Source organism: Mustela erminea, chromosome 5 (genome assembly GCF_009829155.1).
Source record: "Mustela erminea isolate mMusErm1 chromosome 5, mMusErm1.Pri, whole genome shotgun sequence".
NCBI classification, from domain to species: domain Eukaryota; kingdom Metazoa; phylum Chordata; class Mammalia; order Carnivora; family Mustelidae; genus Mustela; species Mustela erminea.
Genome location: NC_045618.1, coordinates 103640692 through 103657596, shown reverse-complemented (window position 1 = coordinate 103657596; position 16905 = coordinate 103640692). Strand labels below are relative to the sequence as shown.

At 39.1% G+C, this 16905-nt stretch overlaps 1 protein-coding gene across 1 annotated transcript in view; it reads left to right on the top strand.

Moving 5' to 3' along the window:
• The window catches only part of ATG14 (autophagy related 14), a 36851-nt gene that overhangs the window by 5034 nt on the left and 14912 nt on the right, over positions 1-16905 (top strand). Inside the window, exons 2-5 of the mRNA XM_032344295.1 lie at positions 8089-8151; positions 9563-9605; positions 12054-12135; positions 15156-15393. Of these exons, the coding sequence (XP_032200186.1) occupies positions 8089-8151; positions 9563-9605; positions 12054-12135; positions 15156-15393 (426 nt within the window). The remainder of the gene's footprint in view (positions 1-8088; positions 8152-9562; positions 9606-12053; positions 12136-15155; positions 15394-16905) is intronic.

Here is a 16905-nt window from a genome sequence, read left to right as displayed (position 1 = left end):
AAGAGGAGTGATACTAAGCAGCCCTCCAACACAGTCTTAAGTGAATTTTGATTAACGTTTTAAAATTACAGCGCTTTTTACTGGAACATAATTTTCTGGATTTACATTTATTTGACACCAAAAATAATACTGTTACCCAGTAGATAACTGACAAGTTAAACTAATCTTGCCACTCAACCCATAAAGTGAATGATAAGTGTAGGAATGAGATGGGGAACATAATCTGAGGATAATCAGAGACTGTAGCATCCCCAAAAGTCCACCTGCTGGTTTAGGAACCAGTTATTTTAACTCATGGATCAGAAAAGAAAGACATTTATAAGCATGTGAATATTGCTTTTATAAGTAGGTTTTCAGAAATGATGGAGAATTATCTTCACTTAGGACTTTTAAGAGTATATGTTACACTTTTACCAGAAAAATACAGGTGCTAAATAAATTGGGTGGTGGGATATAAGACAAGCAGAAAATTTTAAATGTTATTAAAGATTTCAAAGGGACGACACATCCAATGTCCACAAATTATTCTTTTTTTTTTTAATTTAATTATTTATTTTAGAGAGCGAGGGAAGAGGCAGGGAGAGAGGGGGAAGGAATCTCAGGCAGACTCCCTACTGAGTACAGAGCCAGACCCCAGGCCAGATCTCACCACCTTGAAATCATGACCTGAGCTGAAATCAAGAGTCGGACACTTAACCGACTGAGCCACACAGGTGCCCTCCCATCTCCACCCAGAATTATTCTTCAGATATTTCTGTTCTCCAGATCTTTTTGGTTGTCAGTTGATGTAGCCTATAAGAATCTACTGTCTTGAGAATTCAGTTCCAAGCCCACATTTGAATACCCTATTCAGTTTGTCAACCTCTCTTCTCTTTTTGACTGTGTCCTTCAGGAAGGATCTCAGCTGCCATCCCATGAAGCTTAGTAATTGTGTTTATACCAACATATGTACGTCTGCTAAGAAGATAGGAGTTTCTGTTTCAGTCGGTATCAGTGGCTACTCTTATCATTATGCCTTCTAGAATTTGTAAAAGGCTTTCACATTTATGATCTCATTTGTTCCCTACCTCAAACCCATGAGTTATGAACCTATTTTTAACATGAGGAAATACAGAGTATTTGTATCTTTATTTACTCCTGGGCTCTCTCTGCTAATTCTTAAACTCGCTTTCAGTTCTGAACTATATTTTTATATATGTAGTTCAGTTTAATACATTAGTGATATTAAGTACAAAAATCACTCATTGCAATGAAGAAAAAGGGAAACTAGCGTATGTTATGTACAAAGTTGCCTGTACCTTAATGCCTTAATGTTCACATTTATCTTATTTAATCCTTGTAACCAAGTAGGATAAGCCTTGTTCCTGTTTTACGGGTGAGGAAACTAAGCAGTGCTTTGTTTCTATTTTCTTTTAATGACTTACCCTTCATTCCTGCCAGTAGAGTATATTTTTATCCTATTTTCTCATATTCTAAGTAGTCTAACATGATAAAAGAACCATCCTGATAAGGATCATGTTCTTGTTTTTTTTCATATTGCATTTGTCTGTAAACCTTCCTCAGGCATACCCTTGTATGCCTAAGGAATTTAAGGAAGAAAAATTTGATGACTAGGAATTCTTACCATGTTAGTATCCTTTTTTTTCTTTTTTTAAGATTTTATTTATTTTTTTGACAGAGATCACAAGTAGGCAAAGAGGCAGGCAGAGAGAGAGAGAGAGGGGAAGCAGGCTCCCCACCAAGCAGAGAGCCTGATGCAGGGCTCAATCCCAGGACCTGAGATCATGACTTGAGATCATGACCTGAGCCCAAGGCAGAGGCTTAACCCACTGAGCCACCCAGGCACCCCCATGTTAGTATCTTAATTGAAGAAATATTTAGTTCTCTAACCGTCTCTGCTTACATAAGAGAGAGATCTGTGCTCTCACTGCCTTATTTCTAGAACCAGAAATTATCATTAATTCTTCTAACAAACCTGTGCCTAAATCAGATATGGGGAATCTTCTCCACTTTCAACCTAAAAACTGTTAGTACTTATTTCCCCCTTTTAAATTTAAGGACCCCAAGGACTATAACCTGACTCAGGAGACCCAAGAACTTAAGTACTTTTAAGGGATTATGTATATATTTTTATGGTATATATGATCCTCTGAGGAGAAGCATGAGAAATTTTGATTGATTGGTATCTTTCTTTTTCTGACTGTAGTTGGACATGTCATTATTGTAGAAAACTAAAATACAGAAATCCCTAAAGAAGAATAATTTTACCCATATTTTTGCAGCTCTGTTAATAATTTGTTATATTTCCTTCCAGACTTGTTGATCTGCATGTGTATGTGTGTGCTTACAGATTTTTTTCATTTGGAAAATAAAATATATACATGCCATGTGTATAGTGTGTTGTACCTTTTTTTTTTTTTTAACTCAACATCTCATAAACATATCTTCAAAAATACTATAATCTCCTGCATGGCAATATAGTATCATTTGATAAATTGTCCTATTGGACATCAAAGTTGTTTCCAATTTTTGCTATTATGACCGATTTCATGATTGGTGCCTTCAGATATAAATTTTCCTCCTCATCTCTGATCTGTTTCTTTGAACTGCATTAACTGGTTCAAAGGGTTTAATATTTTTAAGGCTCTCAACTCCACATTTGAAACGTTATTATTTCTTTCCTGCTTTTCTTAAAATCCATTAGTGTTTGTCTCTTAGACTTTTCTCTTGCCATATTCTTAGGCACAAAGTAAACTTATGTTGCTAGGATAAGAGCAAGGACAGGGCAAGCAGGTGGAGAGATTAGTTATTTTAGGAAAGGACATGCTTAGGACATAGTAAGTACTCAATTTGTGGGTGTTATGAGGATGTTATCACCTAGACTTAATAGCCGAATTAATGAAAGGGATCCCTGATAGAGTACACAGCCTGGTGCTGGTTTACTGGTGGTATGGAGCAGATTTGTGTGAATAATCCAGCCTGTGGATAGAGCCACTCAGTTGCCTGTGATTGTGGCCCTGGAACAGTGTGGAGAGAGAGGGCTCACACTCCTAGCTGACGCCTCAGCAGCAGCACGCCCCTAACCCTGTTACCCTGCCTGCTGTGTTGAAATGCTTTCATGCAGGACAAATTAGCTCTTTGTCTTGTGAAACGGCAGAATTCCCTCTGCCTGTCATGTCTTCTTTCCCTTCTCAGGGCCGGCTCTAACCCATCCCCAAGTCAGCCCAGACAGGCATGACGCCTTGAGCTGGGCTGTGTGCCGATGCTGGGACCACCCCCGTACTATGGGACCACCAACCCCTATTCTCCTCTGTCTCCACTGCAGGGGAACTGTTTAAAAGTTAGTTTAAGGGAGTACTTTTTCTTTTTTTTTTTTTTTTAAGATTTTATTTATTTGACACAGAGAAAGCACAAGCAGGAAGAGCGGCAGATAGGAGAGGGAGAAGCAGACCCCCTGCTGAGCAGGGAGCCCAATGTGGGGCTCAATCCCAGGACCCCAGGATCATGACCTGAGCCAAAGGCAGTTGCTTAACCCACTGAACCACCCAGGTTTGCCCAAGGGAGTACTTTTTTAATTGGGGGGGGGGGGAGGATCATAGTTGCAAAGTATGGGAGAATTTAGGAGACAAAGTCCATTTAAGGAAGTACTTTGTTTAGGGAAAAAACTATTCTACATGTTGAGGATTTTTGGTAAATACAAGGCATTTTTAAATTGGGAGAGAAAATCTGGTATTGTAAAATCCCCAGAGCCTCGTACAGTTTCACTGGCAGATTCCTTTCAGGAATCAGCCCCAAACTAGAGCCATTCGACAATAGCAAAAGAATTGCTAAATGTATCCGCATAAAAGTTTGAAAAGTTCTGTAGAGCAGAAACACACTTTAGTCAGAAAGCAAAGTGAGAAAAATTAATTTCAAGATGTTGGAAAGAAAAATGGCTAATTTTCCTAATAATCCTTAAAAAAGCTACAGAAAAATGAACAAGAGACACGGGAACAACAAAAGAAAAGTAAGTAGCCAATAAGATAGGAAAGGGCATTCAACATTTCTAATAGTGAAATAAAAGCAAAAAGACGGATTATGATCTTTGGGGGAGGAGGGGGGAGGCTGGTCAGCTTAGCAAAGACAAAAAAGTGTGCAATTTGGAGAGAGTGAGATACTCACTGTTGGTGGGGTTGTAAATTACATGAAATGATTCTGAGGAAATTTAAAGATAACTGCCAGAATTTTGTATGTAAATACCTGACCCAGCAGTTTCTTTTATTAATAGGAATTTCTGAGAAACCTAAAAGCTTTTAAAGATTTGTGCACTAGGATGTTCACTTATAACATTACTGATAATAGTGAAAATTTGGAAGTGATGCCAATGTTCGTCAATAGGAGTTCATATAAATAAATTATAGGATGTTCATTCACTGAAATTCTGTGTATTGTTGAAGAATGGAATTAGTTGGTATGTCCCGACATGGAAAAGGACACAAGATATTTTATGTGATAAACCCTACTTTTGGAAGATAGTACATAAAATATTCCTTTCCTCCCCACCTTTTTTTTTTTTTTTTTTTTTTTGGTAAAATATGTATCCTTAAACCTAGTTTGGGGGCTCATGGTTGGCTCAGTGGGTTAAGCATCTGCCTTTGGCTCAGGTCATGGTCTCAGGGTCCTGGGATCGAGCCCCGCATCGGGCTCCCTGCTCAGTGCAAAGTCTCCTTCCTTTCCCTCTGCCCTTCCACTTCCATTCTCTCTCTCTCTCTCTCTCTCAAATGAGTAAATAAAAGCTTTAAAGAAAATCTAGTTTGAATCGGATGACTGCATTAATCTTTCTATTTCTTGGAAACCCTATTGAGAAAGCACAGAATTGTGGAACGAATTTATCTTTCCATGAGTAGGGGGACAGAGAATGCAGAGAATGGATGAGTGTGCAGATGAGCTGTCGAAATGCTGACTCACCACATTCCTTGACCTCATCTGCTGTTTAGCTTTGTGAACACCACCTATTTTTAATCTCCTTCATGAAGAATACCATTACTCATGACGTGGTTGATACAGTAGGAATGGTTATCTTTTGTTTATTATCCCTGCTGGTGACTGTATGTTTACATTTTAAGTTGGTTTGTTTTTAATGTAGCCCAAGAGAACCGGCTCAGTGTAAAGCTGGATGGGGTTGTTGTTTGTCATCCCAGTTCACTGTAGTGCCGAGTGGCATTTCTAGAACAGATCTGAGAGAGAGCTTTTATAGCCTCTAAAAACAAGATTTTGTCTTCCATGTCAGTCTTTGTTTGCCTGGTTTGATGAGTCTTGTGAGTTCATCACTTCCTTCAGGTTATCAGAACGTGAATCACCTTACTGCATCAGTGAGGTAGAAGTAAATACCACATCAGTTTCTCACTTTTGATATGTGGAGATGGAAGCACGTAACAGTATGTCAAGAATACACAGCTGCAGAATATATAATTAGATTTATTAATCTTCTGACAGTTGTTTTGTTGTAAGTTGCCCGATAAAGTCATGGATGAATCTATGAGTTTGTCTCAGTTCCACACTGGTTTCTGAGTGTTCTGCTGCTTCATGCAGTTCCTACCTTACCACACTGGTGTTGTGTATCTATGCTGCTCAGTGAGATACTCCCAGCATAGGTGCTAGCCAAGTGTGGTTAGTCGAATGGAGGAACTGAATTTTTTTTTAATTTTTTTTTAGATTTTTTTTATTTATTTGACAACGAGAGAGAGAGAGAGAGAGAGAGAGAGCACAAGCGGGAGGAGTGGCAGGCAGAGGGAGAGGAGAAGCAGGCTCCCCCCATGAGCAGAGAGCCCAACGGGGAATTCAATCCCAGGACCCTGGGATCATGACCTGAGCCAAAGGCAGCCTCTTAACCCACTGGGCCACCCAGGAACTGAATTTTTAATCTTATTTTAATTTAGTCACACAAGTATATAATACCACTTGATTGCTTTTTTGTTTGTTTAACATACATTATACATTTTCAGTGACTACCTATTAAATGGTAGGTCATAATTAGAATATTTTATCCCTCCCATTTTTTTTCTCTTTTTAAAATTGAAGTATAATTAACTTAGAGTGTTAATTTCAGGCATACTGTACAACACAGTAATTTGACACTTCTATATGTTACTCAGTGCTCACCACAGTAAGTGTGGTCACCATCTGTCACATAACCATACAGTGTTATTACAATATTGTTGATTATGTTCCCTATGCTATACTTTCCATCTCTGTGACTTATTTCCTGGATAACTGGAAGTTTGTCCCTCTTAATCCCCTTTATCTATTTTGCTCTCCCCTCTCCTACCTCCCCTCTGGCAACCACCAGTTATATATAGTTCAGTATTTTCTTGTTTGTTTTGTTTAGATTCTAGACATAAGTGAAATCATACGGTATTTGTCAGACCGACTAATTTTACTTAGCATAATACCTTCTAGGTCTATCCATGTGGCCCCAAATGGCAAAGTCTCATTCTTTTTTCTTGGTAACATTCTATCATACATATTTACCATGTCTTCTTTATCCATTCATCTATTGATCCCTTCCATTTTGAAGTAGGTATCTTAGGAAATGTTTCAAAAATGGGGTTTTAGAAATATTTTAGACTGCTATTAGTCTGGACCATTTTAAGGAAGTAATTTCTAGGTTTGTTACTATTCTGTTAAATTTTTAGTTTTCATTTAGGCTAAGAATTTGGGAGACTGCCAGAAACCTAATCTTGGACACCATACTATGTTACTATAGCATACGGCATTATCATGTGTTTTTTAAATAGCGAGCCACTGTTAGCTTGTTTAAAAGTCAGCTGCATGATGTTAGTCATATATTTTATATATATATATATATATATATATATATATATATATTTTTTTTTTTTTTTTTTTTTTTTTTTTAATGCAGATCCCTGTTAAGCAACAGGCCGCATTTTAGGTACTCATAGCACATGTGACCGGTGGCTCTCTTAGTAGCACAAATCTAGAAGATCTGAATGTCAGTGTTCATCACCTTCAGCTGGTTGACATTTCTGGAACACAGTACTTAACAACCATAGAATACATATTCTTTCAAGTACACAGGATACTTTTCACCAGGGCAGACCAGATGCAAGGCCCTAAGATACTCTGAAATCAAAAGATTGAAATATCACAGAGTATATTCTGTGACCACGTCAGAAAGTGGAAAACAGTTAACAATAAGTTACCTAGAAAAGCCCTCTATCTGGAAATTAAGCAGTATACTTCTAAATAACTTTAGAAGGTCAAGGAGGGAATTACTGGAAAATCAGGAATTCCAAACTAAAGGATACGAAAATATACCCTATCAGACACTTTGGGGTTTAGCCAGCACAATACTTTAGCTAACACAATATACTAAATGTATAACTTTATATGGTTATAATTAAAAGGGAGAGGCTTAAAATGAATGATCTAAGTTTTTGTCTTAAACTGCACAAAGGAAAAAAGGACTAAACCCCAGTTAAGGTAACAGGAAGAAAAGGATAAGAGGAGAAGACTGTAGAGAAAATGAACTACAATGTGATATCTCTTCGTTTTGATAACTTGTACTCAGTAACTTGTTAGCCCATAAGGATCAGCAATAAAATTAGTAAGAAAAAAAAACCAACAGTGTACTTGAAAAATTATAAGTAACCAATTTATAGGTAAGATAAGGTTTGAATTAAACTAAATAATTAAAATCATATTTATGTGAGAAGCCTCAATTTCTTTGAACGCAGATTCATTCTAGTGCTCTGATGTGCCTGTTTTGGAAGATAATTTAATCTGGGTGGGGTGAGGGGGTGGCTTCTAGACATATTTTATAAACCATGAAAGAATTTTACTGATTGAACCAGCCAGGCACCCCTGAACCCATGCAAGTATTTTAAAGCTGAGAATTTGAACTTCATTTTAAAATGAGCAAATGGCGTAAGCAGCTGTGTGCACACCCCCTTGAGAAGATGCGTGTTGACCGTCAGGACCCTGGCATTTCCAGAAGAGTGTGGAAGTGATTGGCTCTTAGGAATTTGCATAATCTACTGAACTGGAAAGAATGAACATTTAATAAAATATTACACTTTTTTCTTACAGGTTTATAGACAAGAAAGAAAGGTTAAGCCAACTTAAGAGCAAGCAAGAAGAATTTCAAAAAGAGTGAGTTTCCCTTTTGCTTTTCTCTTGTCACCGTGTGATTTAATTCAGTGCTATGATATGCAGACACATGGACGGCTGACTTGTCGAATTTAGGACACAGTCTCAAAGTGGGGAAGAACAGTGCCTCTGGGAGAAGCAAAATAGAGATTCTCAAGTTCCTGGAAATCATTGAGATCAGGCCCAGTCCCTTTGCAGCAGGCACTCAGTGACTAGACCCATGAGCAAGACCCCTGGCCCGGATAACTGATGTGCGGCAAGTGGGTCTAGAGCAGGCAGACAAGTGGTAGTTCCTCTAAGACGTCACGCCTTCCATTTATCTTTCTTCTTCTGGATCAGCGTTTTCCTAAGCGTGGTCTTGGTATTAAGACCATCAGAATTTATTAGCTGAGGTAACAGTTTAAAATGCAGATCCTCGATCTTCTACCCTCAGCTGTTCTGCTGTCTTGAGGGGAAGGCCCTGGAATCTGCTCCCCTGACGAATCCCACCCACTGATTTGAGCATCGTCCGTAGAATCTTCTCTCCCAAACTGACCTAGTCGCTGTTCTCCAGATGCACCCCAGGTCTCTGAAAACATCTGTGAGCAGATTAAATCTTCTAAGATGCCCTGTGTTACAGAACCCTGCTTAGATTTATTTAAGTCATTTCTCTAACCTAATCACAGAAACTTTTATTTCTTCCATAGAACACTGGACTCCACAGAACAGATTTTTACAGATGCCGGCTTGTGCCATTTCTTTGGGAACTGAGCATCACATTTTACATTATGAATTCTCTTGTAACTGTTACTGTTAATAAATGTGACTGATAGAAATTACTGATTATGACTGAGGACAAAGGCTCTTGCTATTACTGGAAATTGTAAATGTTTACAGAAAGGTTCTCGGCAGCATTAAAAGTGCAAAGAGAAGGAAATGAGAAAAAAATAGAGAATTTGGAATTTGGAAAACATTTTTATTTTTTATTTTTCTAAAGATTCTATTTTTAAATGATCCCTACACCCAGTGTGGGGCTCAGCCTCACAACCCCAAAATCAAGAGTCGCACGCTCCACTGACTGAGCTGGCCAGGGACCCCCTGGAAAACGTTATTAAGTGCTTGAGTCTCACTTTGGTATTTCCAGACATTTTTAAGAACTTACTTTAAGGGGCGCCTGGGTGGCTCAGTGGGTTAAGCTGCTCAGGTCATGATCTCAGGGTCCTGGGATCGAGCCCCGCATCGGGCTCTCTGCTCAGCAGGGAGCCTGCTTCCCTTCCTCTCTCTCTGCCTGCCTCTCTGCCTACTTGTGATCTCTGTCTGTCAAATAAATAAATAAAATCTTTAAAAAAAAAAAAAAGAAGAACTTACTTTAAAAAAATGTTGATTTTACATTTTTGAGCTTCACAACATTTATTATTGTCTTTTCTCTGTGCAGAGTGTTAAAAGCTATGGAAGGAAAATGGATAACAGATCAGTTGGTAAGCTGTAAGAAGTATTTAAATAATAATATTCTTTATACTTGACGTTACATGCTTTTCAGTTGGTGGTGCTTAGAATATCACTTTGAATTTAACTTTATTTTAATCATTTTTTGGCAGCCCTCTACTTGAATATATTTGTAGTGTGGGCTCTCAAATATTTTATCTAGATGCCAAACACAGAGTACTGGCAATTAATTATAGAGCCATTATAAAGGGTAAGTACAAAGTCTGATATTGACATAGGAATACAAGAATGACGAACTATCCTTTTTGGAAAAACTTACTCATTGTAAACATACACTCCCTACACAGATTGATGATTAAATGTGAAAAGTAAACTCATAAAAATATTAAAATATGGGAGAGTATTTATAAGTGTAACCTACTGATGAACAGACTTTTATAAGCCATAAAGGAAAACATCTTCACAGACTGCATAAAAGTTTTAAAGTTCTGTATGTTGAAAACTCTAGGCAAAATGAACATAACTGGGAAAAAATGAGTATAGCATATGAAAATAAGGGGTTCAGGGGAGGGTATGTGATATGGCTAGTGCTGTGAAGTGTGTAAGCCTGACGATTCACAGACCTGTACCCCTGGGGCAAATAATACATTATATGTTAATAAAAACAATTAATTAAAAAAAGAAAATAAGGAGTTCGATTGATAACACTTTTATTCCGTGTTGGTGTGAGTATACATTGATGTATTTGGTTGGAGGACAAGTTGGTGGTTTGTTGGGGTGTTTATGGTTTTTTTCTCACACATGTGGTATTTTCGGCAGGTTTCCTCCTAAGAAAATACATGAATGCAGAGATTAATGGATAAAGAAACTGATTGACCAGAGTGTGGGTAGTGATCCATAAATATCTTAAAAGCTCATTAAACATGATGAGATAACTGATACTGTGTAGCTGTTCAAAAGAATCCCCAGTCCATACGTATTAATATGGACTGATATCCTAGAGTTTTCTAATGATAGAGCAAACAAAAAATAGGCTAGGATAAAGTATGATTCCCTTTGTGTGTGTGTTTTGAAAAATCTGAAATCCAAAAAATCTGAAAAGAGGGGTGTCTGGGTGGCTCAGTGGGTTAAGCCTCTGCCTTCAGCTCAGGTCATGATCTCAGTATCCTGGGATCAAGCCCCACATTGGGCTCTCTGCTCAGTGGGAAGCCTGCTTCCTCCTCTCTCTCCTCCTGCCTCTCTGCCTACTTGTGATCTTTCTCTCTGTGAAATAAATAAATCTTTTTAAAAAAAATAAATAAAATAAAATTTTAAAAAATGAAAATCTGAAAAGATACATATCAAAGTTTAATTGAGATTACCCCTGAAGGAGTCCAGTTTGTGATCACTTTATTTTTTCTCTTCTGTGATGTTTAATTTTTTTTCAAAATAAGCATCACTCATAATTTTTAAATACTTGGAGTTACCAAAACAAAATACACTGTTTGGGAAAAGACTATTTATAAAGAATCCCATCCCCATTTTTCTAAATTCCATGTACTCTTTTCTAATTTTTCTATCAAAAATGTCAGTATTGCTTCTTGAAGACTAATACTGTTTACAAGTGAGGACGTCTTCTGGCTGTTTCATCTTTGAGTCAGTCCACGGGGTCCCATGGGTCTGTTCTCAAGTGTCCCTCCAGGGAGGGTGGCACTTCATACCTGCGGCAGCTCTGCAGTCTGCTCTGTCTTGTACTGTCAGGCTCCTTAGGCCGGCATTAAACACCGTAAATATTTGAATGCTGTTTCAAGCTTTTAATTATCCACATTTATAGAGGCATTATAGAATAGGTAATCCTACTTTTTAACTGACTACCAGGTTGCATTTTTACTGATCTTTTATTTTGTCTTGGGGGAGAAAACCTTCTGTTTTTATTGAAGTTTTGATTATTTTGCAAGTAATAATTGTGTATTGTGTTAGTTAGATAATACAGTGATGTTAATGTTCTCCTTAGTAAACAGCATGAAGAGTTTAGAGCAGTGCAGCCATAGAACTTTCTGTGGTGATGCAGATGTTCTGTGTCTAAACCCACCAGTATGGTAGCCATTAGCCACATGTGGCGTTGAACACTTGACCTGTGGGTAGTGTTGAGTAGGAACTGAATTTCATATGACTTTTAATAGCCACATGTGGTCACTAGCTGTATATTGGTCAGAGCATATACTTTGCCATTTTTTCTCTGTCCTCATTAACACACGAAAGAACTATGTGTATTTCTTTCTCTCTGTCTTAATTTCCAACCAGCTTCTGCACTGAACCAGAATAACACTTTGTTTTTTCATAATCGACTGTAGTCACAAAAGTTATAATAAATATATTGGTCTTTTCTTCATTATGTTTTCTAAGATATGCCTCAAAATAATGGTGATCCTAGGTTGATAATCCTATTACTCATAAGAGACCAACATTTGTGATATTTTTTGCATACTTTTTTTTTTAAGAGATGGAAAATAATGTCCTGCAAGATGAGGATTGAACAGCTGAAACAAACAATATGTAAAGGGAATGAAGAAATGAAAATAAGTAAGTAATCTGTCCCCCTTCTTCTAGACCTAATAAAGGGCTAGTGTGGAATGTCATTGGCTTCATAAGCTAGAGAGACAGAAGTGGGGGCGGGGGAGGCAACAGCAACCTGGAAAGGTTTCCTGCTTGCTTCTCTTATCAAGCATTTGTATAAGAATTTTAAGTAGGAGCGCCTGGGTGGCTCAGTGGGTTAAGCCGCTGCCTTCGGCTCAGGTCATGATCTCAGGGTCCTGGGATCGAGTCCCGCATCGGGCTCTCTGCTCAGCAGGGAGCCTGTTCCCTCTCTCTCTCTCTCTCTCTGCCTGCCTCTCTGTCTACTTGTGATTTCTCTCTGTCAAATAAATAAATAAAATCTTTAAAAAAAAAAAAGAATTTTAAGTAAATATTTTTACAAATACCTGTATTTTATATACACACATACACACAAATATAATGACCTTTGAATAAAGTACTCTTCTCAATTAAAAAGGTTAAGGAGTACATATTTCCCATTCGCCTTCGCTAACAGGAAGCTTGGTACTCAGTTATAATTACTAGTTCACTCCAGAACCACAAAATATTGGCTTTTTTTCTCCATTAGTGAGTCTCATATACATTTCAATCTGTATTATTCTTACATTGTATTAGTGTAGCTCATCCTTCATCGTAAATGGTTGTCAGATTTTAGGAGAGTCCTCTTAGAAACCCTGTGTCCTTAGACGTATCCTGTCTGTTACTGAAGATCATTGTTTAAAGTTCAGAGTGAGTCACCGTCATGCCTTATGACTCCGTTTCTTGTCTGCTTGTGCTTTCAGAAGCAAGTATTTTATAGTGGTATGTAATAGAGCAAAAGCTTCCTTTGAAAATGTTTGTCCTCATAAAGGGCTCCTGTGGAGTTTCACAGGATTAGTCAGCCGGAGAGGAGGGCCGCGTAGGGAAGAGCTGCTCAGAACCACACACAGCCGGTTACCCACCGAGCTTTGCCTGCGCCTCCGGAGGCTCTGGTTCAGCAGCAGCGTAGCAGCCTGTGACTGACCCCTCTCTCCCCATCCTCCCGTGATGCTCACATGTGCTCCCAGGTGTCTGTGACCCTCCTGGAACTGCTGGATTCACTGAGTTTGTGCCTCGCCTGATGAGCAAGTTTAAGTCTTTGATGAGCTGAATTTCACAGATTCCTAACTCCCCAAAACAAAACGACCACCACAGAAAAGATTTGGCCCTAGAGCAGTGGACCCTGTGAGAGTGCTTCCCATCCCTACAAATCCTCAGTCACCTGTTGATGCTTGTACAATTTAGAGAGAGAATCCTGGGACCCACCTTGGACGTAGGAAGTTCAAGTCTCATGCGTGGGGCCGAGGTCAGTGGTTCTCAAACTGTCTGTAGTAAAAGACCATTTTCTCCCTCTCTGATATCTAATCTGTCATAAATTGATCCCAGTATTTTTGTAAAATACCATAAAATGCTAGGAAAATGATTGCGCACTTGAATGGTATGTCCGTGTCATATTGCCATGTCAAAGAGAAATGTTGCTGAGCTTACTTTGTATTTCTGTACCTCTCTTGTCTGACTGGTGAAAGTTTACTGACGGGCCCAGATCCAGGGGCCACACTTTGAGTAGTACTATTCTGGGTGGCACTGATGACTTACCAAGGGATGGGAACCACTGCTCTTTAGAACATAAATGCAGTCTAGTTGCCACCCTTTAGACGAGACTCAGACAATTCTGCAAACAATTTTAGGGGAGTTCATGAATTCCAGAAACTATGCATGGTCTCCAGTCCACAGATGAAGAGCTTGTTACTCAGCAAATAGTATTTCTTAAATACATATTTCCCATTCGCCTTCGCTAACAGGAAGCTTGGTACTCAGTTATAATTACTAGTTCACTCCAGAACCACAGAATATTGGCTTTTTCTCTCCATTAGTGAGTCTCTTGTACATTTCAATCTGTATTATTCTTACATTGTATTAGTGTACCTCATCCTTCATCGTAAATGGTTGTCAGATTTTAGGAGAGTCCTCTTAGAAACCCTGTGTCCTTAGACGTATCCCGTATCTCAGCAAATAGTATTTCTTAAAAATTTTTGTTGTTAAAAATATCACATATATTCAGAAAAGGTCATATATTATAAATTGTAGAACCTGATGAGTATTTCTCCAGAATCTTTTGGTGTTATGTGTCATGATACAGAATAATACAGATATGTTATATGGTATAGATAAGGAAGTGGATTGTATGAACCTTTAAGGTTGAGTCGATCGGTATTATAAAGTTACTTATCCAGACAAGCAACAGTAGATGACAGAAATAGCATCAGTGTTTTTATGTTTAGGGAGAGATGGCATGGAGAGAAGGACAAATGAAACTCTTGAGTGCTGAGTCTGCACAAGTGCAGATTAGGTGACTGGTGATCTCCTGCCACCTGGGAAGGGTCATGATAACAAGTTGGAAACTGTTCTTACAAAATCTGACCACCATGACCGGGGGCCTTGGCCAGACATTCATATGAGCACTTGTAAAGAGCTCAGTAGCCATATGAAAATGAGTGAGCTTGCTGGAAGATAAGCGTGATGGAACCAGTGACTTAAACATTAGAACATCCACACTGTGCAAGACTGGTAAAGAGAATGCACAAGTGAGGGGAAATAAAATTGCGGGAAACCTTAGGCCTGCAGCGAAGTGCCTAATAGATAGCCAGATAGCCAGTAAGTTTTTCAAACTGGATTTGATACCTTTTCTGCCCGCCATGGTTATTCTTCAGTGCTTACCGTAAGTCAGGTAAACTTGATAGTTGTTGAGTGATTCTTTGAAATGATGACTACAGATGGAGACCCAGAGCCCTTTCAGTGGTGGGCCCCTTTGATTCATTTGTTTACATAAGCTGAACTCCCAGTTTTCACTTAGTGAACATTAAGTAGTTAACCTGATGGAGGTTTTGCTTTTGGTTTAAACCACAGGAAGATGCTTACCCTTGGGAGGTGGGTTCTGCAGTCTCCAGGAGCTATTTATAGAGTTAATTGTTGGGTGTGATTTATTTCAGATTCTGAAGGCCTTCTCAAAACCAAGGAAAAGAACCAGAAGCTCTACACTCGGGCACAGCGGCACCAGGAGAAAAAGGAGAAGATTCAGAGGCACAATCGCAGACTTGGTGACCTGGTAGAAAAAAAAACCATTGACTTAAGAAGTCATTATGAGCGTCTGGCAAAACTTCGGCGATCTCATATATTAGAGCTCACCTCTGTCATTTTTCCAATCGAGGAAGTAAAGACTAGTGTGAGGTACAGTGAGTCTTTCGACTCTAGGAATAGATCAAGTTTCAGAGCAAGTATATTTCAAATATGGCAGCACCTCATTTATCGGGTTCATTCTGGGGTCATTGGCTTTCCTGGTAATGAAACTGAAGTCTTATCTGCTTCAGCAAACAGTACACGCCTCATGAAATTGGGGAGGCTGCCAAGGTGGAGGGTGGTGGCCCTCAGAGAAGTGGGGCCCTCACTTGTTGACTGACCTATTGACTTAGCCTTTTCCTGGTAACTAGCTGCTGGCAAGCAGTGAAGACCGTGAGTTTAGTCTTAGGCTCTAGTGCGTGGCTACCCTCAGGAGTCATCGGATGGATAAGACCGTGGTTCCCCACCTGCATGTTCATCAGAGTCACTCAGGAACTTTTAAAAAATAGAGGTTCCAGAGGACACATCATCCGGTCCCCAGCCTATCTCGTAATATCTTTTTTTTTTTTTTTTTTTAAACTTCCCAAGATGATAATTGATGTTTGAAAACTGCTACGGAGGAGTTCATTTGCTTTCTCACTAACCATCAGGTTGTTCCAGTTGAGGATTTTCCTGTCTCTTTTGGTTGCCCCCACTGCCCAGCATCCTTCCCCGGCTGGTCCGTGGACTATGACTCGTGAGGACCATTACTCTGTCTGCTCCCTCTACTTCACTGTATCCTTTCGGCCTCTGCCCGAGTTAACTTCCTAAAAGCCTAGAGGTCTCATTGTTCTTCTGGCTTGAAACCCTGCTCTCTACCAAGTAATTTTTCATTAGTAATAATAGTAATTAGTAATTAGTAGGCAAATATAAAAATAAAAAGGCAGATTCAAAATAGAGCAGAATAGGAAGTTCAGAAATAGACTCTAAGGTAGCCTTTTGGGTCCGTGGGGAGAAGTTAGGGTATAAAACAGGTGACCAGGCCTTTGGGGGAGGAAAAAGCTCATAAAACAGAAACATTATGATAAGTTAGAATCTTTTTTTTTTTTAAGTTGTTTATTTTTTCAGTAATCTCTACACCCATAGAGCTCCTCACCCCAAGAGTCAAGAGTCGTGTGTTCTTCCAGCTGAGCTGGCCGGGCAGCCCCAGTGCTAAATTAGATTCTGATGGACTAAGGTATCAGTGTTAAAACAGTAAACAAAGACACGGTCTTAAGACACTGTCTCAGCTCGGAGGAGACCAGGGAGACCAGCAGCTGAGTGCGAACTTGCAGAAGAGAAAACATGGAGAAAAACTTAAACTTTCTCTTCTCTGTGCTCTTAAATCTTTTATAGCAGTATATGATACTATATGCTGGTACTTTTTTAAAGCCCATAATTCTGAAGTTAGTTCTGTAAAAAGGTTTCTTGTCCATTCACATTTCTCAAACCTGTTACATGGAAGAAGGAAGAAGCAGAAGTGTCGCCCAGAACTGGCCGCAGGGCCCTGCTCCCCTCCCTGTGACTGCCAGGGCCCTCGCCCCACAGGCATGGGGTGGCTGGAGGAGAAAGAATTGAGAACAGAACCTCAACGTAATGCAGCGC